Source organism: Talpa occidentalis, unplaced genomic scaffold (genome assembly GCF_014898055.3).
Source record: "Talpa occidentalis isolate TD23 unplaced genomic scaffold, MPIMG_talOcc4v2.1, whole genome shotgun sequence".
NCBI classification, from domain to species: Eukaryota; Metazoa; Chordata; class Mammalia; order Eulipotyphla; family Talpidae; genus Talpa; species Talpa occidentalis.
In genome coordinates, this window is record NW_026555331.1 from 147,860,852 (window position 1) to 147,888,765 (window position 27,914).

The window sequence follows — 27,914 nt, forward strand, 5'->3', positions numbered from 1 at the left end:
AGCAGCCACTGACTCCCCAAGGAGGGCAGCGACAAGTGAGGTGTGTCTGCTTTGTCTCAACTCGGGGCATTGCTCGGGGGAAGGACACTCTCCAGTGGCCCCGGCCAGAGTCCATACAGTGACTTAGAGGAAACAGCAAAGTGAGTCTGAAATGTTGATGATCCAGACGGCAGCGGCGCCGTGGATGGAAGGAGAGAAGTAGGACTGGTCACTAAGATGCAGAAAAACTCTTGGATGATTTGGACCCTCCAGCCATCGCGCACATCAAGGTGCTACATATATTCTTTAAAGTTTCAAAACTATAGAAATAATTAGATGAAGAGATGTGTGTGGTGAAAAATAATATCACAGGAAGAAATAATATAAAGTTTCACACTGATTTACAAGCAGACAGAGCAAAGTATAAGACTAGTTCACTTAGAGTAACACACTCTCCACTCGGAGCTGCCCTGGACACTTGTCATTGGAGCCCGGGAGGGGCGTGGCCCTGTCACAGGTTGGCCCTGGGCCAGGAGGGCTGTGACATCTCACAACACTCCCTCACAGCCCGGGTTCACTCTAACCAGCACCCAAAGCCCCAGCATCCTCAGACTCCTGTCCCTGCCATCAGTGTCCCCCTCCTGTGCTGGGGGTCTGGGGTCTGCTGCCAGGCAGGTGAGTCCTGGGCGGGGCCCCTGTCCTAGGGTACATGGTCAAGGCCTCAGTGCTCAGCCTCTCTGTCGTCTTTGCAGCTCCATCAGCTTCATCTCCTTGTGCACAGGTGTGGTGAAGGCTGGGGTCTCTCAGGACCCCAGATTCAGATCCTGAGGGCAGGACAGAGGTGCAACCTGAGTTGTGTCCAGGATAAGGACTATGACAACATGTACTGGTATCGCCAGGACCCGGGACTCGGGCTCATGCTGATTTATTACTCCCTCGGCTCCAAAAGTAAACTGGAAGGAGACATCCATAGTGGGTACCAGGTCTCCAGACCAGACACAGCTGACTACATGCTCACACTAGAGCCTGCCACCCGCTCCCAGACATCTGTGTACTTCTGTGCCACCAGCTATGCACAGCGCTGCAGGCTCACCTCCTCTCTACACAAGAAGGCGGGACCTTGACCCCTGGAACTCAGAAGTGCCCTTTGCAACTCTGAGCTCAGGAGACCCAACAGTAGTGGGGTGCCGGCAGTCGGTATGAGCCCGGGCGAGTGAGTCACACCTCTGCTGCCTCTGTGTCACATGCCCCTGTGCTATGATTTATCTTGCACAGCTCACCTGGCCTGTCTGCCCCAGCCCCCTGGTCTCACCTGTCACCCCTTCTGATCTCAGAGACTGAGTCTGTTTCCCTGCCTGGACATGGACCCTTCCTTCCTGAAGAGACTCAAATTAGCTCTGGGCAGCGCAGCCCCACCTTTGCTCCACATGCTCTCCCTCCCTGCCCTGTGGAGCTCAGCCCCTTCTTCTAAGATCTCATGGGTGCCTGTGCCCAAAGTGGCTGAGTCCCTGGATGGAGCAGGTGACCGTGATGCTGAGTTGAAAGTTTACAGCTTATCTGATTATTTTTCACCTTTATGCACTTTTAATGTTGCAAGGGCAGTTGCTGAGACTCTCTACAACACGAAGTTTACACAAGTTCCTCCTTGACAAGCTCTAGCCCAGAATGTAAAGGAAATGGTGTCTGGCAGATGCAGTTTCGCTCCTACCTGTGCACATCACCTGAGAGCCCAGCGTGGATTGTTTGAGGGCCGACACCTGCTCGCGCAGTCTTTCCAACTTGACTCGGCCTTCACCACTTTCATCCCCCCATTATGCTTATTGAGGTGAAGTTGGTTTATTCCCTATACACCTGTCCCAGGTGACCGACCGCCCAACTGCGCTGGCTCAGATCTAGATGTCCAGGTCCTGACTAAGGATTTTCTCTCCCGACTGTGGATCAGACTCCCTCCAAAGCAGGGGCTCTGTCTCCTTCCTGTGCTTCTGTGATGCTGAAAGAGCCTGGACTACAGGACCCCAGGTCAGAGTGAGGCCAGTGGAGTCGGGAGGACATTATCTCGTCTCAGACAGGCTCCTGGACCAGTTCTTACAGACGACGGAAGGCTCTGGCCCCCTTGGACTGCCTCACAAGAGAAATGCCCCCGTGGACAGGAGCTCATGACCTCCGTGATCTGTTGAGTTCATCAAAGTGAGATTCAGGCTGAGGACCAGCTGCCTGTTGGGGAGCCGGTGACCCTGCCCCTTATAGAGGCCCTGCCCCAGCCAGGAAAGGGAAAACCCAAACACACCTACAGGATGGAGGACAATCCCGCGACTGTCCTGCGTCCTCTTATCACAGTCACCACTGAGCGCTTCTGAGACTCTCCGCCCACATTGCGAGTCCAGGGAGGCCGAGGTCCAGCCTGCTGTGCCCGGGTCCACATGCGCTCTGGCCCGCGGCTCCCAGCCCAGGCCGGTCCCCCTGACCATGTTTCTGCCTGCGGGTTAAGTCAGTACCCACGCAATGTGCTCGCCTACTGACATGAGAGGCCGGGCTCAGATGGAGAGAGATTTTACGCTAACAGAGTCAGGAATAAACAGTAAACTATGACTTTTGCCCCCCTGCTCTTTGATCAATGACCACGAGCAATTCTCTGATGCAGGACTCTGCGTGGGTTTTCACACTCAGGTCCTGGCCTCCCAGCCTGAGCTCCCGTTGTGTGAGGTGAGTGAGGCCCGGGGCAGAGAGAGTGTGTCCGAGTTCTTATAGATATTCCCTTGGTGGGGCAGCATCAGTTGGTACAAGCCTCTGTCCCTGGTGTGGAAATGCACAATTTAACAAGTGGCACTTTCTGTATCCTGAGTAAATACAGTGTCTATAAGTGCCATTCTGAGAGTTGAGATTTCTGGTAAAGTTTGGTGCGCGGGGTAACAAGGGAGATGAAGAGAGGATGTCTATAGATTAAGGAGTTTAGACGAAGGACGTCAGCTTGGCTGGAAGTGTTCATTATCCACTGACAAGTTTTAAGAGATTAAAAGATTAGAAATTTTATGTAAAATGACGTATATCCTTTTTATAAATGCTCTAAAAATCAATACTTACTAGTGGATCCTTAGGTCCCGGGGCCAGGAGGAGCTGTGTTTGGAAATATTTCACATTCGGGGCCTGTGTATGGAGCCTGGTGTTTTCCATCATCGTGTGCTAATGGTGGAAAAATCATCCCCTCCTTCATCAAATCATTGTTCTACAATCAGTTGACATATATGAGTGGAATTAAAACTCAGCTTAAGGCAGCCAGACTGGAAGAACAGTAAATGGAGAGCCCGGCACTGGGCAGGTGGAGGAGTGTCCACTCTGATTCCCACACACCAGGGGAATCCATGGGCCTGAGACCTGTGGCCACTGGAGGCGCTGTGGGCCCACAGATGAGCAGGTGCTCTGGAGTCTGGTTCAGTGCCCAGGAGGGCCCATCTGAATGGGAGTCTTGGCCACATGCCTTGTCAGGAGGGGCTGAGTCATTGGGAGGTCCCTGGACACGTGCAGTCACAGAGACTCCCCTGTCCAGGGAGGGGACGTGGTCTTCGCCTCCTCTGTCCCTTCAACTGCAAGGGAAGGAGTGGGAAAGAGATGATGATGATGGTAACAGTGTCAAGAGAGGCAGACAGGGGAGAACAAGTACTTGTGGGCCTAGGGGGAGGGCTGAGCCCACACTCACCCATGTGCGGGCTGTGCAGACAGGGCATGACAGAGAGTGACTAGCCTTGCGTCCTGTTATAAGGTGCAACAGGCCTGGGGAGTCCTTTGGGAGAGGAACTGCAGGGCAGTGACATCACAGAGCAGTGACATCAGCAGCAAGTGCCCATCAGTCCTCGGGAGGTGACTAACTCAGACCCCCTGAGCCACGAGCTGCCAGGGCTTGAGGCCGCCATGGGCTCCAGGCTCCTCCTGCTGTGTGGCCTTTTGTCTCCTGGGAGCAGGAGGGTCCTGACAGCCTGGAGAGCCCAGGAACAGGCTCAGCTGCCTGGTGACCAGCCTGCCCTGGTAATGGCTGAGCAGACACATCCCTGGCTCTGCCTCAGCTCCTGTGTGTCTCCTCTCACAGGCCCAGTGGACTCTGAAGTCACGCAGAACCCCAAGTATCTGGTCACAGTGAGCGGACAGAACGCGAACCTCACATGTTCCTATGAGAAAGAACACCAGTATGTGTACTGGTACAAGCAGGCCCGGCCAGGGTCCAGCGTTCCTGGTTCGGTATTATGATGAGAAAGAGCAAGAAAAAGAAAATCTCCCCGACCGATTCAAAGTTGTGCAGTCGAAAAACGATTATCGCTCTGAGCTGAACATGAGCTCCGTGGAGCTGGGGACACGGCCCTGTATCTCTGCGCCAGCAGCTTGGCACAGCCTACAAGAGCAGCAGCCCAGAGCACAAAAACCCTCCAGCCCAGCTCAGGAAGTGAGGGGGAGGCGGGGCTGGGGCAGGAGGCTCAGCCCTGGGGGTCGGACAGTGTCTCTGGGCTCCTGTGTGTGATATGAGATGAGGTGGAAAACCACCAACAGAAGTATTATTTTACTACCTTATTATCTGTGGGAAATGTCCTTCCCTGGTTTGATTTCAGAGATGCTGCGGGGAGGAACCAAACTCAAGTCTGCTTTGAACACCTGTGCTTCCCACCGCCCCCCCCAGGTAGAATCCCCCTCATCTGGCTTCCCTTTCCAGCCCAGATTAGCCACACTGGGAAGATGAAGCTTTTTTCTGATCATCACAACACCCACCCAGAAAACCTCAAGGGCCATGTAACTTCAAGGCAAAGAACATCCTGTGATCCTTCCTTGTGAAATAAATGTTTCCTGCTATGCGTCCCCCACCCCGGGCCTCAGTCAGGTAGAATCACCCCTCATCTGGCTTCCCCTTCCAGGCCTAGATTAGTCGTGCAGAGATTAGTCGTGCAGAGGCCTGGATTTTACTGCTCATCACCACATCATCCATCAGTATTATTTGGCTTATTTGTGGATGTGTGAGCAGTGTCCGCAACAGGCTGCTCCTCTGACTCTGGCTGCACGGCTCCTTGTACCCCGGGTTTGTTGACTCTCCCAGACCCAGGACAGGAGCTGATGCCCCAGGGACCTGGCACCACTTTGGAAACCCAGATGAGAAATGCAAGGTCATCTCTTTACCTTTCCTTCCCTTGCAGTTGAAGGGACAGTTGAGGGGAAGGCACATCTGAAACTCAGGGCCTGAGGCTCAAACCTGATTCAGAACATGAAGGTCAAGGCCACAGATCTGGGCTCACTTCGGCTTGTAAGGAGGGCGTTCCGTGACCCTGAGCACCTGTTACCCCGGTTATACTCATCACTCACTAGTGACAATCATTCTGCACAAGGAGAGCCCAGTGAAATGTGATCATCCAAAGAAAAGAGAACATTTTCCATTCGCCCTGGATTGTGCCCCTCCCCTGAACCCCACACTCACCTGTGTTCCTGCCGCGGACCAGCACAGCAGTGAACGATGAGGCCGTCTCAGGGTTGAGAGAAGCGTGCAGGGTGGTCAGGGAGTCAGCGAAAGAAATGACAAACAGACACACTTCAAGAGAGTGAAAATCTGAGTGTCATTTTCTTTGAGTTGGTGACCAGTATATATATGTTTTCTGAAAGCATAGGAATGGCGAACATCAGTGAAGAAATCAGCTTGCTTATAGGTTTAGCTTATCATTGACAGGGCAGTGATCTACATCTGGACTCAGGCGCAATCCTAAGTAGTTAGGCTATTCATTTTTTTCTTTTGTTTTATGTGATTACTTTTTATTTAAACTACTCACTACCACTAAATTACTATTAATTAGCACGGGTGAGTTTTACTTTTCACAATGTAATTTTTTTATCATTAAGATTAATGCTAACAAGGCTAAGCATACAACAGAGAAATTATTAAGCTAACAGTTCTATTAATACACAGTGTTTAGTAACGTTTCATTTGGATTAGCCTAGTTATTAGATTTCGTATGTTCTTTTTAATCAGCAACCAATGACCTTTTTAGACAGAGAAAGAGAAAAGATTTTACAAAGAGAAAAGATTTTAGAGAGACTGTTGTATTAGAATAAAGTTTGTGGGCCTTGAGAAGGTGAGATAAGGTTCCGTGTGGTCAGCATTCCTGTAGTGGCTCCTTGGGGTCATTATCTTTCAACAAGCTTCCGTCTTATCTATGTCTTCGGGGGTTTGCTGTTCTCCCCCTGCTTCAGGGAGTTTTGCTGTTCTCCCCTGGGTGCTGGTTCCTTGCCCAGCCGGACCTAGGGACCGTGGCGAAAGCCATTAGCCCTAAGGGTCACTGCAGGGGAGGTGCAGCAGCTCCTGGGCAAGAGGTCCCCTGAGCAGCCACTGACTCCCCAAGGAGGGCAGTGACACGTGAGGTGTGTCTGCTGCTGCTGCCCCTCCCCACGCGTGCAGGACACTCTGCAGCGTCCCCGGCAGAGTCCATACAATGACTTAGAAGAAACAGCAAAGTGAGTCTGAAATGCTGATGATCCAGACAGCAGCGGTGCTGCTGTGGATGGAGGAGAGAAGTAGGACTGGTCACTAAGATGCAGAAAAACTCTTGGATGATTTGGACCCTCCAGCCATCGCGCACATCAAGGTGCTACAAACATTTTTAAAGTTTGAAAACTATAGAAATAATTAGATGACGAGACCAGTGTGTCATGAAAAATAATATCACAGGAAGAAATAATATAAAGTTTCACACTGATTTACAAGCAGACAGAGCAAAGTATAAGACTAGTTCACTTAGAGTAACACACTCTCCACTCGGAGCTGCCCTGGACACTTGTCATTGGAGCCCGGGGAGGGGCGTGGCCCTGTCACAGTTTGGCCCTGGGCCAGGAGGGCTGTGACATCTCACAACAATCCCTCACAGCCCCGCTTCTCTCCCAGTAGCACCCACAGCCCCAGCACCCTCAGTCTCCTGTCCCTCCTATGAGCGTCCCTCTCCTGTGCTGGGGGTCTGGGGTCTCCTGCAGGCAGGTGAGACCTGGGCGGGGACCCTGTCCTGGGGGACACAGTCAAGGCCTCAGCGCTCAGCCTCTCCGTTGTGTCTGCGGCTCCATCAGCTTCATCTCCTTGTGCACAGGTGTGGTGAAGGATGGGGTCTCTCAGGACCCCAGATTCCAGATCCTGAGGACAGGACAGAGGTGCAAACTGAGTTGTGTCCAAGACATGGGCTATAACAACATGTCCTGGTATTGCCAGGACCCGGGACTCGGGCTCAGGCTGATTTATTACTCCCTCGGCTCCAAAAGTAAACTGGAAGGAGACATCCACAATGGGGACATCAGTTTGTACAAGCCTCTGTCCCTGGTGTGGAAATGCACAATTTAACAAGTGGCACTTTCTGTATCCTGAGTAAATACAACGTCTATAAATGCAATTCTGAGAGTTGAGATTTCTGGTAAAGTTGGTGGCGGGGTAACAAGGGAGACAAGAGAGGATGTCTATAGATCAAGGAATTTAGATGAAGGACTTCAGTCCTGGCTGGGAGTGTTCATTATCACTGACAAGTTTTAAGAGTTTAAAAGATTAGAAATTTTGTGTAAAATACATAAATCCTTTTTATAAATGCTCTAAAAGTCAGTACTTACTAGTGGATCCTTAGGTCCCGGGGCCAGGAGGAGCTGTGTTGGGAAATACTCAATTTCATGGCCTTTGTTCGGCGCCTGGTGTTTTCCATCATCGTGTGCTAATGGTGGAATAATCATCCCCTTCTTGATCAAATCATTGTTCTTACAATCAGTGCACACATACGGGTGGACTTAAATCTCAACCAAAGCGGCCAGGCTGAGAGAGAAGTGAATGGAGTCTGGGCACTGGGCAGGTGGAGGAGTGTCCACTCTGATTCCCACACACCAGGGGAATCCATGGGCCTGAGCACCTGTGGCCACTGGGAGGCGCTGTGGGCCCACAGATGTGCAGGTGCTCTGGAGGAGGGGTCAGTGCCCAGGAGGGCCCAGCTGAAGGGGAGTCTTGGCCAAGTGCCTTGTCAGGGAGGGGGCTGAGGCACTGGGAGGTCCCGGGACACTTGCAGTCACAGAGACTCTCCTGCCCAGGGAAGTGGACGTGGCCTTCCCCTCCTCTGTCCCTTCAACTGCAAGGGAAGGAGTGGTAAAGAACAATGATGATGGTAACAGTGTCAAGAGAGGCAGACAGGGGAGAACAAGTGCTTGTGGGCATATGGGGAGGGCTGAGCCCACAACCAACCACGTGTGGGCTGTGCAGACAGGGCATGGACAGAGAGTGACCAGCCTTGGGTCCTGTTAAATGTGCAACATGCCAGGGGAGTCCTGCAGGGAGAGGAACAACAGGACAGTGACATCACAGCAGTGACATCATCGGCAAGTATCCAATCAGGGCCCACTAGGTGACTAACTCAGACCCTCCCCCCCAAGCCAGGAGCTGCCAAGGCCTGACCCACCATAGGCTCCAGGATCCTCTGCTGTGTGGCCCTTTGTCTCCTGGCAGCAGGTAGGTCCTGGCACCCTGGGAGCCCTGGAGGGGCTCAGCTGCCTGGTGACCAGCCTGCCCTGGTGATGGCTGAGCAGAGTCTTCCCCTGGGTCTTCCTCAGCTCCTGTGTGTCTCCTCCCACAGGCCCAGTGGACTCTGAAGTCACGCAGAACCCCAAGTATCTGGTCACAGCGAGCGGACAGAACGTGACATTGAAATGTTCCTATGAGAATGGACACCTGTCTATGTACTGGTACCGGGAGGCCCAGGGCCATGGTCCCAAGTTCTTGGTTCAGTATTACAATGGGAACGAGCGAGACAAAGGAAGTCTCCCTGACCGATTCAAAGTTGTGCAGTCGAAAAACGATCATCGCTCTCAGCTGAACATGAGCCTCTTGGAGCCGGGGGACACGGCCCTGTATCTCTGCGCCAGCAGCTTGCCACAGCCCTGCAGGAGCAGCAGCCCAGAGCACAAAAACCCTCAGGCCCAGCTCAGGAAGTGAGGGGGAGGGCGGGGCTGGGGCAGGAGGCTCAGCCCTGGGGGGTAGGACAGTGTCTCTGGGCTCCTGTGTGTGATATGTGATGGCAGGAAAACAGCCAACAGAAGTATTATTTTACTACCTTATTATCTGTGGGGAAGTGTCCTTCATTTCAGAACTGCTGCAGGGAGGAACCAAACTCAAGTCTGCTTTGAACACCTGTGCTTCCCACCGCCCTCCCAGGTAGAATCGCCCCTCATCTGGCTTCCCCTTCCAGGCCCAGATTAGCCCCACAGGGAAGATGAAGCTTTTTTCTGATCATCACAACACCCACCCAGAAAACCTCAAGGGCCATGTAACTTCAAGGCAGAGAACATCCTGTCATCCGTCCTTGTGAAATAAATGTTTCCTGCTCTGCGTCCCCCACCCCGGGCCTCAGTCAGGGCATCAGCATGGGGGCTTCAAGGCCAGGGAGCCCCCAGATGTGCCCCCCCAGCTGCATGGAAGTGGGGGGGACTCCCCGCAAGGACGCGCCGTCTCCTCTTCATGATTCAGTTCTCAGGGGAAACGGACCCGAATCATCATTATTCAGACCTGCTTTTTCCCACAAGTGTGTTCAGTCCCCTCTTGCACAGGGTGTTATTGAATCACGCTCTGTAATATGAAAATGGTTCCTGACTGAGATTTTAAGGTTCAGTTTGAAAATCCCATATGCACCTTCACATTTGACTCTCTACAGAAGCCTGCGGGCTTCATGGACGGTCAAACACCGAAGGAAACAACCCCAGGGGAAGAGGGTCGCAAAAACAAAGCACAGGTGGGGTTTGCTGTCAAGTTGCTGTTTTCCCTTCATTTAAAAAAAAAAAAAACTTTAATTATTTCTGAGAGAAAACTGTTAGAGGCGAATGCAGTCACTGTTCTCGTTCCAGAGATGAGGGAATTAGTCCAAAGTGAAATAACTTGACCAAATGCAACAGCCCTTCGCACGCACGGGGCGGGGGCTTCCGGGGCCGTGGGCTCTAATCCCGTGTTCATAACTCTCGGCTGTGATGCAGTTAATGAAGGGACATTCTTGCCTTCAAGATCACAAGTTTCTCTCTGTCCTTTCTGACGAGGTGGCTCTAGTGACATGGGTGGCGGAGATGAGCTCCCCAGGACACTGGGCGCAGAGGGGAGCCCCCTCCTGCTCTGGCCTTGCTGCCTCCAGTCCCCTGCTGCGTGTCCCCCATCCAGGGCAGAGTCCTGGGCACCGACCGGGACCCACTGGTTTTCCAGGCCGCAGGCCAGGGCCTGGACTTGAGTCTCCAACATCAGGCTCCTCCTGTGATTCTGGGCTCAGGGTCTGTGTCCTTCTCTTGGCCCCTGGGACGCTGACATCTCACACCCAGCACGGGAGCTGGAGCCCCGGGGACCCGGCACACCCGCAGGACCTCAGAAACACAAGGTCACGGCCTCAGCACCGGCTGCATGGTGTGGGGCCGAGGCTCAACCCTGATTCAGAACATGGAGGTAAGGCCGCAGATCTGAGCTGACCCAGGTCCTCTAAGGAGGGGATTCCGTGCCCCAGAGCACCTGACACCCGGCTGTACTCATCACCCAGCTAGTGACAGTCGTTCTGCGTGAAGAGACGCCCCTGTGACATGCAATGTTCCAAATAACAAAAGAACATTTTCCACTCACCTTGGAGTCACCCCTGCTCCCAGATCTTTACCCACCTGTGGTCCTGGGCAGGAGGGCCTGTGAGCTCTGAGCACCCACTGACCCCAGGGGATGGGCGTGGCCCTGTCACAGGTTGGCCCTGGGCCAGGAGGGCTGTGACATCTCACAACACTCCCTTACGGCCCCGCTCCCCTCTCACCAGCACCCACAGCCCCAGCACCCGCAGTCTCCTGTCCCTGCCATGAGCGTCCCCCTCCTGTGCTGGGGGGTCTGGGGTCTCCTGCAGGCAGGTGAGTCCTGGACAGGGCACCTGTCCTGGGGGACAAGGTCAAGGCCTCAGTGCTCAGCCTTTCTGTTGGGTCTGTGGCTCCATCAGCTTCGTCTCCTTGTGCACAGGTGTGGTGAAGGCTGGGGTCTTTCAGAGCCCCAGATTCCAGATCCTGAGGACAGAACAGAGCAGGAACCTGAGTTGTGACCAGGATATGAACCACGACTACATGTTCTGGTATCGCCAGGACCCGGGACTCGGGCTTAAGCTGATCCACTACTCACATGTTTCTGGTACCGTATACAAGGGAGACATCCACGAGGGGTATGACGCCTCCAGAGAAAAGAACAACTTCCTTCTTGAGCTGAAGTCTGCCAACACCTCCCAGACAGCTGTGTACTTCTGTGCCACCAGCTATGCACAGCGCTGCAGGCTCACCTCCCCTCTGCACAAGAAGGCGGGGGCCCTGCACCCTGGGACTCATCAGAGCTCTTGTACACTGTCAGCACAGGGAGCCCTGGAGTCCTGTGACTAATGGCTTGGTCTGAAAGTAAAGAAGAAAGAATGTCCATACGTGAGGGCTGGTTGCCTGTCTCTCTGTCTGTCTGTCTATCTGTCTATCTGTGTCTCTCTGTCTGTGGTGTGTGTGTGTGTGTGTGTGTGTTTATGTGTATAATTTTGAGTTCCTGGTTCAGTATTTTGGTGGGACAGAGAAAGATAAAGGAAGTCTCCCTCAACGATTCATAGTTGGGCATTTGAAAGACCATCATCGCTTTGATCTGAACATGACCCTCATGGAACTGGGGGACTCGGCCTGTATCTCTGTGCCAGCAGCTTGGCACAGCCCTGCAAGAGCAGCAGCCCAGGTATAAAAACCTCCAGCACAACTCAGGATGTGTTGGGGAGGGCAGGCTGGGGCAGGAACCTCAGTCCTGGGGGGCAGGACAGTGTCTCTGGGGCTCATTGTGTGATATGTGATGAAGGAAAACCGCCAACAGAAGTATTATTTTACTCTCTTATTATCTGTGTGGAAGTGTCCTTCCCTCCTTCAATTTCAGAGCTGCTGCAGGGAGGAACCACTCAGTCAGCTTTGTACACCTGTGCTTTCCACCACCCCCAAGGTAGAATCACCCCTCATCTGGCTTCCCCTTCCAGGCCCAGATTAGCTGCACAGGGAAATCAAGCATTTTACTGCTCATCACCCCATCAATCCATCAGTGTTATCTGGCTTATTTGTAGATGCGTGAGCAGTGTCCTCAACAGGCTGCTCCTCTCACTCTGTCTACACGGCTCCTTGTAGCCTGGGTTTGCTGACTCCCACAGACCGAGGACAGGAGCTGACGCCCCAGGGACCCAGCACCCTCTCAAGGACCCAGATGAGAAACAAAAGGTCATGGCCTCAGGAGCGGCTGCATGATGTGGACCTGAGGCTCTAACCTGATTTGAACATGAAGGTCATGGCCACAGACATGGGCTGACCCGGTATTCTAAGGAGGGGGTTCCGTGCCCCTGAGCACCTGTTACCCCGGTTATACTCATCACTCACTAGTGATAATCATGAGCACAAGAAGAGCCCCGTGACTTGTGATCACCCAAAAAAAAGAGAACATTTTCCAATCTCCCTGGATTCTGCCCCAACTCTGAATCCCACACTCACCTGAGCTCCTGGACAGGAGGTCCCCTGAGTAGCCACTGACTCCCCAAGAAGGGCAGTGACATGGGTGATGTGTCCGCTGCTGCTGACCCTTCATATGGGGTCAGGGTTCAGGGGCAGGACACTCTGCAGCAGCCCCGGCCAGTGTCCCGTACAGTGACTTAGAAGAAACAGCAAAGTGAGTCTGAAATGTTGATGATCCAGACGGCAGCGGCGCTGCTGTGGATGGAAGGAGAGAAGTGGGACTCGTCACTAAGATGCAGAAAAACTCTTGGATGATTTGGACCCTCCAGCCATCGCACACATCAAGGTGCTACATATATTCTTTAAAGTTTCAAAACTATAGAAATAATTAGATGAAGAGACGAGTGTGTGGTGAAAAATAATATCACAGGAAGAAATAATATGGTGCCTGGTGTTTTCCATCATCGTGTGCTAATGGTGGAATAATCATCCCCTTCTTGATCAAAAGATTGTTGTTACAATCAGTGCACACATATGAGTGGACTGAAATCTCAGCCTTAAGGCAGCCAGGCTGAGAGAGAAGTAAATGGAGTCTGGGCACTGGGCTGGTGGAGGAGTGTCCACTCTGATTCCCACACACCAGGGGTATCCATGGGCCTGAGGACCTGTGGCCACTGGGAGGTGCTGTGGGCCCGCAGATGTGCAGGTGCTCTGGAGGCGGGGTCAGTGCCCAGGAGGGCCCAGCTGAAGGGGAGTCTTGGCCACATGCCTTGTCAAGGAGGGGGCTGAGGCATCTGGAGGTCCCTGGACACGTGCAGTCACAGAGACTCCCCTGTCCAGGGAAGTGGACGTGGCCTTCCCCTCCTCTGTCCCTTCAACTGCAAAGGAAGGAAAGGTAAAGAGATGATGATGATGGTAACCAGTGTCAAGAGAGGCAGACAGGGGAGAACAAGTGTTTGTGGGCGTAGGGGGAGGGCTGAGCCCACAGCCACCCATGTGCGGGCTGTGCAGACAGGAATGGACAGAGAGTGACCAGCCTTGGGTCCTGTTAAGGTACAACAGGCCTGGGGAGTAAGGCTGGGAGAGGAACAGCAGGGCAGTGACGTCACAGCAGTGACATCAGCGGCAAGTGCCCAATCAGGTCCCGGGAGGTGACTAACTCAGAACCCCCTTAGCCAGGAATTGCCAGGGCCTGAGGCTGCCATGGGTTCCAGGCTCCTCTGCTGTGTGGCCCTTTGTCTCCTGGGAGCAGGTGGGTCCTGGCACCCTGGGGAGCTGGGCAGAAACTCAGCTGTCTGGTGACCAGCCTGCCCTGGTGATGGCTGAGCAGACACTTCCCTTGGCTCTGCCTCAGCTCCTGTGTGTCTCCTCCCACAGGCCCAGTGGACTCTGAAGTCACACAGAACCCCAAGTATCTGGTCACAGCAAGAGGACAGAACGTGACCCTGACATGTTCCTATGAGCAAGGACACACGAATGTGTACTGGTACAAGCAGGCCCTGGGCCAGGGTCCAGCTTTCCTGGTTCGGTATTATGGTGGGAAAGAGCTAGAAAAAGAAAGTTTCCCTCATCGATTCAAATTTGGGCAGTTGGAAGACGATCATCGCTCTGAGCTGAACATGAGCTCCGTGGAGCTGGGGGACACGGCCCTGTATCTCTGCGCCAGCAGCTTGCACAGCCCTGCAGGAGCAGCAGCCCAGAGCACAAAAACCCTCCTGCCCAGCTCAGGAAGTGAGGGGGAGGGCGGGGCTGGGGCAGGAGGCTCAGCCCTGGGGGGTCGGACAGTGTCTCTGGGCTCCTGTGTGTGATATGTGATGACAGGCAAACAGCCAACGGAAGTATTATTTTACTTTCTCATTATCTGTGGGAAATGTCCTTCCCTGGTTTGATTTCAGAGATGCTGCAGGGAGGAACCAAACTCAAGTCTGCTTTGAACACCTGTGCTCCCATGCTCCCAGGTAGAATCACCCCTCTTCTGTCTTCCCCTTCCAGGCCCAGAGTAGCCATGCAGGGAAGATTAAGTAATTTACTGCTCATCACCCATCAATCCATCAGTGTTATTTGGCTTATTTGTAAATGTGTGAGCAGAGTCCTCAACAGGCTGCCCCTCTGACTCTGGCTACACGGCTCCTTTTAGCCTAGGTATGCTGACTCTCCCAGACCCAGGACAGGAGCTGACGCCCCATGGACTCGGCACCCACTCAGGGACCCCATATGAGAATCACAAGGTCATGGCCTTAGGCCCGGCTGCATATTCTGTGAGTCTGAGGCTCAAACCTGATTTGAACATGAAGGTCACGGCCATAGACATAGGCTGACTCCAGTTTTCTAAGGAGGGGTTTCCGTGCCCCTGAGCACCTGTTACCCCGGTTATACTCATCACTCATTAGTGACAATCATGAGCACAAGGAGAGCCCCGTGACTTGTGATCACCCAATAAAAAGAGAATATTTTCCAGTCTCCCTGGATTCTGCTCCTTCTCTGAATCCCACACTCACCTGAGCTCCTGGACAGGAGGTCCCCTGAGTAGCCACTGACTCCCCAAGGAGGGTAGTGACATGGGTGGTGTGTCCGCTGCTGCTGCCCCTCCACATGGGGTCAGGGTTCAGGGGCAGGACACTCTGCAGCAGCCCCGGCCAGTGTCCAGTACAATGACTTAGATGAAACAGCAAAGTGAGTCTGAAATGTTGATGATCCAGACGGCAGCGGCGCCGCTGTGGATGGAAGGAGAGAAGTGGGACTCGTCACTAAGATGCAGAAAAACTCTTGGATGATTTGGACCCTCCAGCCATCGCGCACATCAAGGTGCTACATATATTCTTTAAAGTTTCAGAACTATAGAAATAATTAGATGAAGAGACGAGTGTGTGGTGAAAAATAATATCACAGGAAGAAATAATATAAAGTTTCACACTGATTTACAAGCAGACAGAGCAAAGTATAAGACTAGTTCACTTAGAGTAACACACTCTCCACTCGGAGCTGCTCACTGGACACTTGTCATTGGAGCCCGGGGAGGGGCGTGGCCCTGTCACAGGTTGGCCCTGGGCCAGGAGGGCTGTGACATCTCACAACACTCCCTCACAGCCCCGCTCCCCTCTCAGCAGCACCCACAGCCCCAGCACCCTCAGTCTCCTGTCCCTGCCATCAGGGTCTCCTCCTGTGCTGGGGAGTCTGGGGTCTCCTGCAGGCAGGTGAGTCCTGGCGGGGCCCCTGTCCTGGGAGACACGGTCAAGGCCTCAGTGCTCAGCCTCTCCATTTTGTCTGCAGCTCCATCAATTTCGTCTCCTTGTGCACAGGTGTGATGAAGGCTGGAGTCTCTCAGGACCCCAGATTTCATATCCAGAGGTCAGGACAGAGGTGCAACCTGAGTGGTGTCCAAGAGATGGGCTATGACAACATGTACTGGTATTGCCAGGACCCGGGACTTGGGCTCAGGCTGATCTATTACTCCCTCGGCTCCAATAGTAAACTGGAAGGAGACATCCATAGTGGGTACCAGGACTCCAGACCAGACACAGCTGACTACATGCTCACGCTGGAGCCTGCCACCCGCTCCCAGACTTCTGTGTACTTCTGTGCCACCAGCTATGCACAGCGCTGCAGGCTCACCTCCTCTCTGCACAAGAAGGCGGGGTCGTTGAACCCCGGGATTCAGCAGAGCCCTTTGCAACTCTGAGCTCAAGGAACCCTGCTGTAGTGGGGTCCCTGCAGTCGGTGTGAACCCAGGTGAGGTAGTCACACCTCTGCTGCCTCTGGGTGCACATGCCCCTGTGCTACCAGCCCCTGTGCTATCTTTCACAGCTCACCTGGCCTTTAGCCCCATGCCCCTGGTGTCACCTGTCACCCCTTCTTATCTCAGAGACTGGGTCTGTTTCCACATCTGGACATGGACCCTTCCTTCCTGAAGAGACTCACTCCTGCTCCGGGGAGCGCAGCCCCACACCTGCTCCCCAGGCGCTCTCCCTCCCTGCCCTGTGGAGGTCAGTCCCTTGTTCTAAGGTCTCATGGGTGCCTGTGCCCAAAGTGGCTGAGTCCCTGGATGGAGCAGGTGACCGTGATGCTGAGTTGAAACTTTACAGCTTATCTGATTATTTTTCACCTTTATGCACTTTTAATGTTGCAAGGGCAGTTGCTGAGACTCTCTACAACACGAAGTTTACACAAGTTCCTCCTTGACAAGCTCTAGCCCAGAATGTAAAGGAAATGGTGTCTGGCAGATGCAGTTTTGCTCCTACCTGTGCACATCACCTGAGAGCCCAGCGTGGATTGTTTGAGGGCCGACACCTGCTCGCGCAGTCTTTCCAACTTGACTCGGCCTTCACCACTTTCATCCCCCCATTATGCTTAATGAGGTAAAGTTGCTTTATCACATGTGACCTGCCCCCAACTGCGCTGGCTCAGATCTAGATGTCCAGGTCCTGACTAAGGATTTTCTCTCCCGACTGTGGATTCAGACTCCCTCCAAAGCAGGGGCTCTGTCTCCTTCCTGAGCTTCTGTGAGGCTGGAAGAGCCTGGACTGCAGGACCCCAGGTCAGAGTGAGGCCAGTGGAGTCGGGAGGACATTATCTCGTCTCAGACAGGTTCCTGGACCAGCTCTTACAGACAATGGGAAGGTTCTGGCCTCCTTTGGACTCCTCACAAGAGAAATGCCCCCGTGGACAGGAGCTCATGTCCTCCCTGATCTGTTGACTCATCAAAGTGAGATCCAGGCTGAGGACCAGCTGCCTGTGGGTGGAGCCGGTGAACCTGCCCCTTATGGAGGCCCTGCCCCAGCCAGGAAAGGGAAATTCCCAAACACACCTACAGGATGGAGGACAATCCCCGGCTGTCCTGACTCCTCTGACAACAGTCACAGCCCTGAGCCCCTCAGACTCCCCGCCCACGTCTGCGAGTCAGGGAGCCCGAGGCCTGGCCTCCTGTGCCCGGGGTGCACATGCGCTCTGGCCTGCGGCTCCCAGCCCAGGTCCCGTCCCCCTGACTATGTCCCACCTGTGGGTTAAGTGGGGACTCTCACAACGTGCTCGTCTACTGACATGAGAGCCCGGGCCTCAGAGGGAGACAGATATTTTACTCTGAGAGAGTCAGGAATAAACAGTAAACTATGACTTTTGTCCCCTGCTCATCTTCATTCACAGATCACAAGCAATTCTCTGATGCAAGGACTCTGCGTGGGGTTTCACACTCAGGTCCTGGCCTCCCTGCCTGAGCTCCCGTGTGTCAGTGTGAGGGAGCCCGAGGCAGAGAGAGTGTGTCAGAGTTTCTATAGAATATTCCCTAGAGAGAAAAGCATCAGTTTGTACAAGCCTCTGTCCTGGTGTGGAAATGCACTATTTAACAAGTGGCATTTTCTGTATCCTGAGTAAATATAACGTCTGAGAGTTGATTTCTGATAAAGTTGGTGGCGGGTAACAAGGGAGAGAAGAGAGGATGTCTATAGATTAAGGAATTTACATGAAGGACTCCAGTCCTGGCTGGGAGTGTTCATTATCACCGACAGGTTTAAGAGATTATAAGATTAGAAATTTTATGTAAAATACGTATATCCTTTTCATAAATGCTCTAAAAATCAGTACTTACTAGTGGAAATGCATAGGTCTCAGAGGAGGAGCTGTGTTGGGAAATACTCATTTTCATGGCCTGTGTATGGAGCCTGGTGTTTCCATCATCGTGTGCTAATGGTGGAATAATCATCCCCTTCTTGATCTAGAGGATTGTTCTTACATTCAGTGCACACATATGAGTAGACTTAAATCTCAGCCTTAAGGTGGCCAGGCTGAGAGAGAAGTGAATGGAATCTGGGCTCTGGGCCATTGGAGGAGTGTCCACTCTGATTCCCACACACCAGGGGAATCCATGGGCCTGAGGACCTGTGGCCACTGGGAGGCGCTGTGGGCCCACAGAAGAGCAGGTGCTCTGGAGGGAGGGTCAGTGCCCAGGAGGGCCCAGCTGAAGGGGAGTCTTGCCCACATGCCTTGTCAGGGAGGGGGCTGAGTCACTGGGAGGTCCCTGGACACGTGCAGTCACAGAGACTCTCCTGTCCAGGGAAGTGGACGTGGCCTTCGCCTCCTCTGTCCCTTCAACTGCAAGGGAAGGAAAGGTAAAGAGATGATGATGATGGTAACAGTGTCAAGAGAGGCAGACAGGGGAGAACAAGTGCTTGTGGGCATATGGGGAGGGGTAGAGCCCAAACCACCCAAGTGCGGGCTGTGCAGACAGGGCATGGACAGAGAGTGACCAGCCTTGGGCTCTGTTAAAGGCGCAGCAGGCCAGGGGAGTCCTGCAGGGAGTTGAATAGTAGGGCAGTGATGTCACAGCAGTGACATCAGCAGCAAGTACCCAATTAAGGCCCAGGAGGTGACTAATTCAGACCCCCCTGAGCCAGGACTTGCCAAGGCCTGAGGCCGCCATGGGCTCCAGGCTCCTCTGCTGTGTGGTCCTTTGTCTCCTGGGAGCAGGTGGGTCCTGGCACCCTGGGGAGCCCAGGAGAGGCTAAGCTGCCTGGGGACCCGCCTGCCCTGGTGATGGCTGAGCAGACGATTCCCCTGGTTCTGCTCCTGTGTGTCTCCTCCCACAGGCCCAGTGGACTCTGAAGTCACGCAGAACCCCAAGTATCTGGTCACAGCAAGAGGACAGAACGTGACCCTGAGATGTTCCTATAAGACTGGACACGAGTCTGTGTACTGGTACCGGCAGGCCCAGGGCCACAGCCCCGAGTTCCTGGTTCAGTATTACAATGGGGACGAGCGAGACAAAGGAAGTCTCCCTGACCGATTCAAAGTTGGGCAGTCGACAGGCGATCATCACTCTCAGCTGAACATGAGCTCCGTGGAGGTGGGGGATTCGGCCCTGTATCTCTGTGCCAGCAGCTTGGCACAGCCCTGCAGGAGCAGCAGCCCAGAGCACAAAAACCTTCCAGCCCAGCTCAGGAAGTGAGGGGGAGGGCGGGGCTGGGGCAGGTGTCTCAGCCCTGGGGGCAGGACAGTGTCTCTGGGCTCCTGTGTGTGATATGTGATGACAGAAAAACCGCCAAACTCAAGTCTGCTTTGAACACCTGTGCTTCCCACCACCTCCCCAAGTAGAATCGCCCCTCATCTGGCTTCCCTTCCAGGCCTAGATTAGCTGCACAAAGAAGATCAGGCAATTAACTGCTCATCACCCCATCAATCCATCAGTGTTATTTGGCTTATTTGTAGATGTGTGAGCAGTGTCCTCAACAGGCTGCTCCTCTGACTCTCTGCACGGCTCCTTGTAGCCCAGGTTTGCTGACACCCCCAGACCCAGGACAGAAGCTGATGCCCCAGGGACCCAGCACCCCCTTAAGAACCCCAGATGAGAAATGCAAGGTCACGGCCTCAGGACCAGCTACATGATCTGTGGGCCTGAGGCTCAAACCTAATTCAGAACATGAAGATCATGGCCACAGACTGGGCTGAACCCAGTCCTGTAAGGAGGGTTTCCGAGCCCCTGAGCACCTGTTACCCCGGCTATACTCATCACTCACTAGTGACAATTGCTCTGCACGAGGAAAGCCCCATGACATGTGATCACCCAATAAAAAGGGAATATTTTCCATTCTCCCTTGGTTCCTCCCCTCCCCTGAACCCCACACTCACCTGAGCTCCTGGGCAGGAGGTCCCCTGAGCAGCCACTGACTCCCCAAGGAGGGCAGTGACACGTGAGGTGTGTCTGCTGCTGCTGCCCCTCCACACATGGGCAGGACACTCTCCCTGCCCTGTGGAGCTCAGTCCCTTGTTCTAAACTCTCATGGGTTCCTGTGCCCAAAGTGCGTGAGGCCCTGGATGGAGCAGGTGACCGTGATGCTGAGTTGAAAGTTTACAGCTTATCTGGTTATTTTTCACCTTTATGCAATTTTAATGTTGCAAGGGCAGTTGCTGTGACTCTCTACAACACGAAGTTTACACAAGTTCCTCCTTGAGGTGAAGTTGGCTTAATCCCTATACACCTGTCCCAGGTGACCTGGGCCCCAACTGCTCTGGCTCAGATCTAGATGTCCAGGTCCAGACCAAGGATTTTCTCTCCTGACCATGGATTCAGACTCCCTCCAAAGCTGGGGCTCCGTCTCCTTCCTGTGCTTCTGTGATGCTGGAAGAGCCTGAACTCCAGGACCCCAGGTCAGAGTGAGGCCAGTGGAGTCAGGAGGACATTAACTTACCTCAGACAGGCTCCTAGACCAGTTCTTACAGACAATGGGAAGGTTCTGGCCCCCTTTTGATGCCTCACAAGAGAAATGCTCCCATGGACAGGGCTCATGTCTTCTGTGATCTGTTGACTCATCAAAGTGAGATCCAGGCTGAGGACCAGCCTACCTGTGGGGGGAGCCGGTGACCCTGCCCCTTATGGAGGCCCTGCCCCAGCCAGGAAAGGGAAACACCCAAGCACACCTACAGGATTGAGGACAATCCCCGACTGTCCTGACTCCTCTGACAGCAGTCACCACCTGAGCCCCTCAGACTCTCCGCCCACATCTCCAAGTCCAGGAAAGTCCAAGGTCCGGCCTCCTGTGCTCGGGGTGCATGGCTCCCAGCCCTGGTCCTGTTAAAGATGCAGCTGGCCAGGGGAGTCTTGCAGGGAGTTGAATAGCAGGACAGTGATGTCACAACAGTGACATCAATGGCATGTACCCAATCAGGGCCCAGGAGGTGACTAACTCAGACCCCCCTAAGCCAGGAGCTGCCAGGGCCTGAGGCCGCCATGGACTCCAGGCTCCTCTGCTGTGTGGCCCTTTGTCTCCTGGGAGCGGGTGGGTCCTGGCACCTTGGGGAGCTCGGGAGTGGCTCAGCTGCCTGGTGACCAGCCTGCCCTGGTGATGGCTGAGCAGAAGCTTCCCCTGGCTCTGCCTCAGCTCCTGTGTGTCTCCTCCCACAGGCCCAGTGGACTCTAAAGTCACGCAGAACCCCAAGTATCTGGTCACAGCGAGAAAAAAGAATGTGACACTGAGTTGTTCCTATGAGAATGGACACCTGTCTGTGTTCTGGTACCGGCAGGCCCTGGACCAGGGCCCCAAGTTCTTGGTTCAGTATTACAATGGGAACGAGCGAGACAAAGAAAGTCTCCCTGACTGATTCAATGTTGAGCAGTTGAAAGACAATTATCGCTCTCAGCTGAACATGGACCTCCTGGAGCTAGAGGACTCGGCCCTGTATCTCTGTGCCAGCAGCTTGGCACAGCCCTGCAGGAGCAGCAGCCCAGAGCACAAAAACCCTCAGGCCCAGCTCAGGAAGTGAGGGGGAGGCGGGGGCTGGGGCAGGAGGCTCAGCACTGGGGGCAGGACAGTGTCTCTGGGATCCTGGGTGTGATATGTGATAGGTGGAAAACCGCCAACAGAAGTATTATTTTACTATCTCATTATCTGTGGGAAATTCCTTCCCCGCTTCTATTTCAGAACTGCTGCAGGGAGGAGCCAAACTCAAGTTTGCTTTGAACACCTGTGCTTCCCACCGACCCCCCTGTAGAATCACCCCTCATCTGGCTTCCCCTTCCAGGCCCAGATTAGCCATGCAGAGAAGATCAAGCATTTTACTGCTCATCACCACATCAGTCCATCAGTATTATTTGTCTTATTTGTAGATGTGTGAGCAGTGTCCTCAACTGGCTGCTCCTCTGACTCTCTGCACGGCTCCTTGTAGCCCGGGTTTGCTGACTCCCCCAGACCCAGGACAGGAGCTGATGCCTCAGGGACCTAGCACCCCCTTAGGAACCCCAGATGAGAAATGCAATGTCATGGCCTCAGGACCAGCTGCATAATCTGTGGGTCTGAGACTCAATGTTGATTCAGAACATGAAGGTCATGGCCACAGACCTGGGCTGACTCCGGTCTTCTAAGGAGGGTGTTCCGGGCCCCTGAGCACCTGTTACCCCGGCTATACTCATCACTCACTATTGACAATTGTTCTGCACAAGGAGAGCCCCGTGACATGTGATCACCCAATAAAAAGAGAACATTTTCCATTCTCCTTCGATTCTGCACCTACCCTGATCTCCACACTCACGTGTGCTCCTGGGCAGGAGGTGCCCTGAGCAGCCACTGACTCCCCAAGGAGGACAGTGACACGCGAGGTGTGTCTGCTGCTGTTGTCCCTCCACACATGGGCAGGACACTCTCCCTGCCCTGTGGAGCTCAGTCCCTTGTTCTAAACTCTCATGGGTGCCTGTGCCCAAAGTGCGTGAGGCCCTGGATGGAGCAGGTGACTGTGATGCTGAGTTGAAAGTTTACAGCTTATCTGATTATTTTTCAACTTTATGCAATTTTAATGTTGCTAGGGCAGTTGCTGTGACTCTCTACAACACGAAGTTTACACAAGTTCCTCCTAGAGGTGAAGTTGGTTTAATCCCTATATACCTGTCCCAGGTGACCTGCCCCCCAACTGCTCTGGCTCAGATCTAGATGTCCAGGTCCTGACTAAGGATTTTCTCTCATGACTGTGGATTCAGACTCCCTCCAAAGCAGGGGCTCTGTCTCCTTCCTGCGCTTCTGTGAGGCTTGAAGGCCCTGGACAGCAGGACTCCAGGTCAGAGTGAGGCCAGTGGAGTCGGGAGGACATTATCTCGTCTCAGACAGGCTCCTGGACCAGTTCTTACAGACAACGGGAAGATTCTGGCCCCCTTTGGACTCCTCACAAGAGAAATGCCCCCGTGGACAGGGCTCATGTCCTCCGTGATCTGTTGACTCATCAAAGTGAGATCCAGGCTGAGGACCAGCCTACCTGTGTGGGGAGCCAGTGACCCTGCCCCTTATGGAGGCCCTGCCCCAGCCAGGAAAGGGAAACACCCAAACACACCTACAGGATGGAGGACAATCCCCGACTGTCCTGACTCCTCTGACAGCAGTCACCACCTGAGAGCCCCTCAGACTCTCTGTCCACATCTCCGAGTCCAGTATGGTCCAAGGTCTGGCCTCCTGTGCTCGGGGTGCACATGCCCTCTGACCCATGGCTCCCAGCCCTGGCCCGGTCCCCATGACCACGTCCCACCTGCAGGTTAAGTCAGGACCCACACAATGTGCTCGTCTACTGACATGAGAGCCCGGGCCTCAGAGGGGGAGAGATTTTGCTCTGACAGAGTCAGGAATAAACAGTAAACTATGACTTTTGCCCCTGCTTGTCTTGATTCACTGATCACGAGCAATTCTCTGATGCAAGGACTCTGCATGGGTTTTCACACTCAGGTCCTGGCCTCCCAGCCTGAGCTCCCGTGTGTGAGCGTGAGTGAGCCCCAAGGCAGAGAGCGTGTGTAAGAGTTTCTATAGAATATTCCCTTGTGGGGCCAGCATCAGTTTGTGCAAGCCTCTGTCCCTGGTGTGGAAATGCACAATTCAACAAGAGGCACTTTCTGTATCCTGAGTAAATACAACGTCTGTAAATGTAATTCTGAGAGTTGAGATTTCTGGTAAAGTTGGTGGCGGGGTAACAAGGGAGACAAGAGAGGATGTCTATAGATTAAGGAGTTTAGATGAAGGACTTTAGTCCTGGCTGGGAGTGTTCATTATCACTGACAAGTTTTAAGAGTTTATAAGATCAGAAATGTTATGTAAAATACGTAAATCCTTTTTATAAATGCTCTGTCTAAAAGTGAGTACTTACTAGTGGATCCTTAGGTCTCGGGACCAGGAGGAGCTGTGTTAGGAAATATTCATTTTCATGGCCTGTTTATGGCGCCTGTTGTTTTCCATCATCATGTGCTAATGGTGGAATAATCATCCCCTGCTTGATCAAATGATTGTTCTTACAGTAAATTCACATGTATGAGTGGACTTAAATCTCAGTCTTAAGGCAGCCAGACTGAAAGAACAGTAAATGGAGAGCTGAGCACTGGGCAGGTGGAGTAGTGTCCACTCTGATTCCCACACACCAGGGGTATCCATGGGCCTGAGGACCTGTGGCCACTGGGAGTCGCTGTGGGCCCACAGATGTGCAGGTGCTCTGGAGGAGGGGTCAGTGCCCAGGAGGGCCCAGCTGAAGGGGAGTCTTGGACACATGCCTTGTCAGGGAGGGGGCTGAGGCACTGGGAGGTCCAGGGAATAGTGCAGTCACAGAGACTCCCCTGTCCAGGGAAGTGGTCATGGTCCTTCCTCTCATCTGTCCCTTCAACTGCAAGGGAAGGAAAGGTGAAGAGATGATGATGATGGTAACTAGTGTCAAGAGAGGCAGACAGAAGAGAACAGGTATTTGTGGGCATAGGGGGAGGGGCTGAGCCCACACCCACCCACGTGTGCGCTGTGCAGACAGGGACTGAACAGAGAGTGGCCAGCCTTGGGCTCTGTTAAAGGCACAGCAGGCCAGGGGAGTCCTGCAGAGAGAGGAACAGCAGGACAGTGATGTCACAACAGTGACATCAGCAGCAAGTGTCCAATCAGGGCCTGGGAGGTGACTAACTCAGACCTCCCTGAACCAGGAGCTGCCAGGGCCTGAGGCCGCCATGGGCTCCAGGCTCCTCTGCAGTGTGGCCCTTTGTCTCCTGGGAACAGGTGGGTCCTGGCACCCTGGGGAGCCTGGGAGAGGCTCAGATGCCTGGTGACCTGCCTGCCCTGGTGATGGCTGAGCAGAGGCTTCCCCTGGCTCTGCCTCAGCTCCTGTGTGTCTCCTCCCACAGGCCCAGTGGACTCTGAAGTCACGCAGAACCCCAAGTATCTGGTCACAGCGAGAGGACAGAACGCGAATCTCGCATGTTCCTATGAGAAAGGACACCTGTCTGTGTACTGGTACCAGCAGTCCCCGGGCCAGGGCCCTGAGTTCCTGGTTCATTATTATGCTGGAGAAGATCGAGAAAAAGGAAGTCTCCCTGATAGATTCAAAGTTGGGCAGTTGGAAGTCCATCATCGCTCTGAGCTGAACATGGGCTTCGTGGAGCCGGGGACACGGCCCTGTATCTCTGCGCCAGCAGCTTGGCACAGCCCTGCAGGAGCAGCAGCCCAGAGCACAAATACCCTCCAGCCCAGCTCAGGAAGTGAGGGGGAGGGCAGGTCAGGGGCAGGAGGCTCAGCCCCGGGGTAGGACAGTGTGTTTTGGCTCCTGTGTGTGATATGTGATGACAGGAAAACAGCCAAAAGATTTATTTATTTTAGTAATTTACTGTCTGTGGGGAAGTGTCCGTCCCTGGCTCCATTTCAGAACTGCTCCAGGGAGGAACCAAACTCAAGTTGCTTTGAACACCTATGCTCCCCACCCCCCCAGGTAGAATCACCCCTCATTTGGCTTCCCCTTCCAGGCCCAGATTAGCGCGCAGGGAAGATGATGCTTTTTTTCTGATCATCACAACACCCACCCAGAAAACCTCAAGGGCCATGTAACTGCAAGGCAAAGAACATCCTCTGATTTTCCCTTATGAAATAAAATGTTTCCTGCACTGCATCCCCCACCTCGGGCCTCAGTCAGGGCCATCAGCATGGGGGCTTCAAGGCCAGGGAGCCCCCAGATGTGCCCCCCCAGCTGCATGGAAGTGGGGCGGGACTCCCCGCAAGGACGCGCCGTCTCCTCTTCATGATTCAGTTCCCGGGGAAAACGGACCCGAATCATCATTATTCAGACCTGCTTTTTCCCACAAGTGTGTTCAGTCCCCTCTTGCACAGGGTGTTATTGAATCACGCTCTGTAATATGAAAATGGTTCCTGACTGAGATTTTAAGGTTCAGTTTGAAAATCCCATATGCACCTTCACATTTGACTCTCTACAGAAGCCTGCGGGCTTCATGGACGGTCAAACACCGAAGGAAACAACCCCAGGGGAAGAGGCGTCGCGAAAACAACGTACGAGTGGGGTTTACTGTCAAGTTGCTATTTTCCCTTCATTTAAAAAAAAAAATAAACTTTAATTATTTCTGAGAGAAAACTGTTAGAGGCGAATGCAGTCACTGTTCTCGTTCCAGAGATGAGGGAATTTGTCCAAGTAAAATAACTTGACCAAATGCAACAGCCCTTCGCACGCACGGGGCGGGGGCTTCCGGGGCCGTGGGCTCTAATCCCGTGTTCATAACTCTCCCTGTGATGCAGTTAATGAAGGGACATTCCTGCCTTCAAGATCACAAGTTTCTCTCTGTCCTTTCAGACGAGGTGGCTCTAGTGACATGGGTGACGGAGATGAGCTCCCCAGGACACTGGGTGCAGAGGGGAGCCCCCTCCTGCTCTGGCCTTGCTGCCTCCAGTCCCCTGCTGCGTGTCCCCCATCCAGGGCAGAGTCCTGGGCACCGACCGGGACCCACTGGTTTTCCAGGCCGCAGGCCAAGGCCTGGACTTGAGTCTCCAACATCAGGCTCCTCCTGTGATTCTGGGCTCAGGGTCTGTGTCCTTCTCTTGGCCCCTGGGACGCTGACATCTCACACCCAGCACGGGAGCTGGAGCCCCGGGGACCCGGCACACCCGCAGGACCTCAGAAACACAAGGTCACGGCCTCAGCACCGGCTGCATGGTGTGGGGCCGAGGCTCAACCCTGATTCAGAACATGGAGGTAAGGCCGCAGATCTGAGCTGACCCAGGTCCTCTAAGGAGGGGATTCCGTGCCCCAGAGCACCTGACACCCGGCTGTACTCATCACCCAGCTAGTGACAGTCGTTCTGCGTGAAGAGACGCCCCTGTGACATGCAATGTTTCAAATAACAAAAGAACATTTTCCACTCACCTTGGAGTCACCCCTGCTCCCAGATCTTTACCCACCTGAGGTCCTGGGCAGGAGGGCCTGTGAGCTCTGAGCACCCACTGACCCCAGGGGATGGGCGTGGCCCTGTCACAGGTTGGCCCTGGGCCAGGAGGGCTGTGACATCTCACAACACTCCCTCACAGCCCCGCTCCCCTCTCACCAGCACCCACAGCCCCAGCACCCGCAGTCTCCTGTCTCTGCCATGAGCGTCCCCCTCCTGTGCTGGGGGGTCTGGGGTCTCCTGCAGGCAGGTGAGTCCTGGGCGGGGCCCCTGTCCTGGGGACATGGTCAAGGCCTCCGTGCTCAGCCTTTCTGTTGGGTCTGTGGCTCCATTAGCTTCATCTCCTTTGCACAGGTGTGGTGAAGGCTGGGGTCTTTCAGAACCCCAGATTCCAGATCCTGAGGACAGAACAGAGCAGGAACCTGAGTTGTGACCAGGATATGAACCACGACTACATGTACTGGTATTGCCAGGACCCAGGACTCGGGCTGAAGCTGATCCACTACTCACGTGGTTCTGGTACCGTATACAAGGGAGACATCCACGAGGGGTATGACGCCTCCAGAGAAAAGAACAACTTCCTTCTTGAGCTGAAGTCTGCCAACACCTCCCAGACAGCTGTGTACTTCTGTGCCACCAGCTATGCACAGTGCTGCAGGCTCACCTCCCCTCTGCACAAGAAGGCGGGGGCCCTGCACCCCGGGACTCATCAGAGCTCTTGTACACTGTCAGCACAGGGAGCCCTGGAGTCCTGTGACTAATGGCTTGGTCTGAAAGTAAAGAAGAAAGA

At 53.9% G+C, this 27,914-nt stretch overlaps 1 protein-coding gene, 2 pseudogenes and 3 gene segments (V, D, J or C); all 6 read left to right on the forward strand.

Moving 5' to 3' along the window:
• The first annotated feature begins 1,340 nt into the window (after nucleotides 1–1,340).
• On the forward strand, nucleotides 1,341–8,950 carry LOC119251084 (M1-specific T cell receptor beta chain-like). The gene is made up of 4 exons (XM_037518583.1): nucleotides 1,341–1,500; nucleotides 4,061–4,204; nucleotides 8,423–8,467; nucleotides 8,592–8,950. Exons 1-4 carry the CDS (start codon nucleotides 1,341–1,343, stop codon nucleotides 8,948–8,950), a joined length of 708 nt encoding a protein of 235 aa, XP_037374480.1.
• Nucleotides 8,951–10,823: 1,873 nt separating this feature from the next.
• Nucleotides 10,824–11,388, forward strand: LOC119251096 (T cell receptor beta variable 6-2-like). The segment is given in 2 exon segments: nucleotides 10,824–10,875; nucleotides 10,982–11,388. Coding segments are annotated over 2 exon segments (456 nt in total).
• A 7,471-nt stretch (nucleotides 11,389–18,859) lies between these two features.
• LOC129145250 (T cell receptor beta variable 9-like) lies at nucleotides 18,860–19,408 on the forward strand. The segment is given in 2 exon segments: nucleotides 18,860–18,930; nucleotides 19,050–19,408. Coding segments are annotated over 2 exon segments (408 nt in total).
• Nucleotides 19,409–21,187: 1,779 nt separating this feature from the next.
• Nucleotides 21,188–21,720, forward strand: LOC119251107 (T cell receptor beta variable 9-like; annotated as a pseudogene).
• A 3,123-nt stretch (nucleotides 21,721–24,843) lies between these two features.
• LOC119247935 (T cell receptor beta variable 9-like) lies at nucleotides 24,844–25,905 on the forward strand (annotated as a pseudogene).
• A 1,374-nt stretch (nucleotides 25,906–27,279) lies between these two features.
• Nucleotides 27,280–27,914, forward strand: LOC129145365 (T cell receptor beta variable 6-2-like). The segment is given in 2 exon segments: nucleotides 27,280–27,374; nucleotides 27,479–27,914. Coding segments are annotated over 2 exon segments (456 nt in total).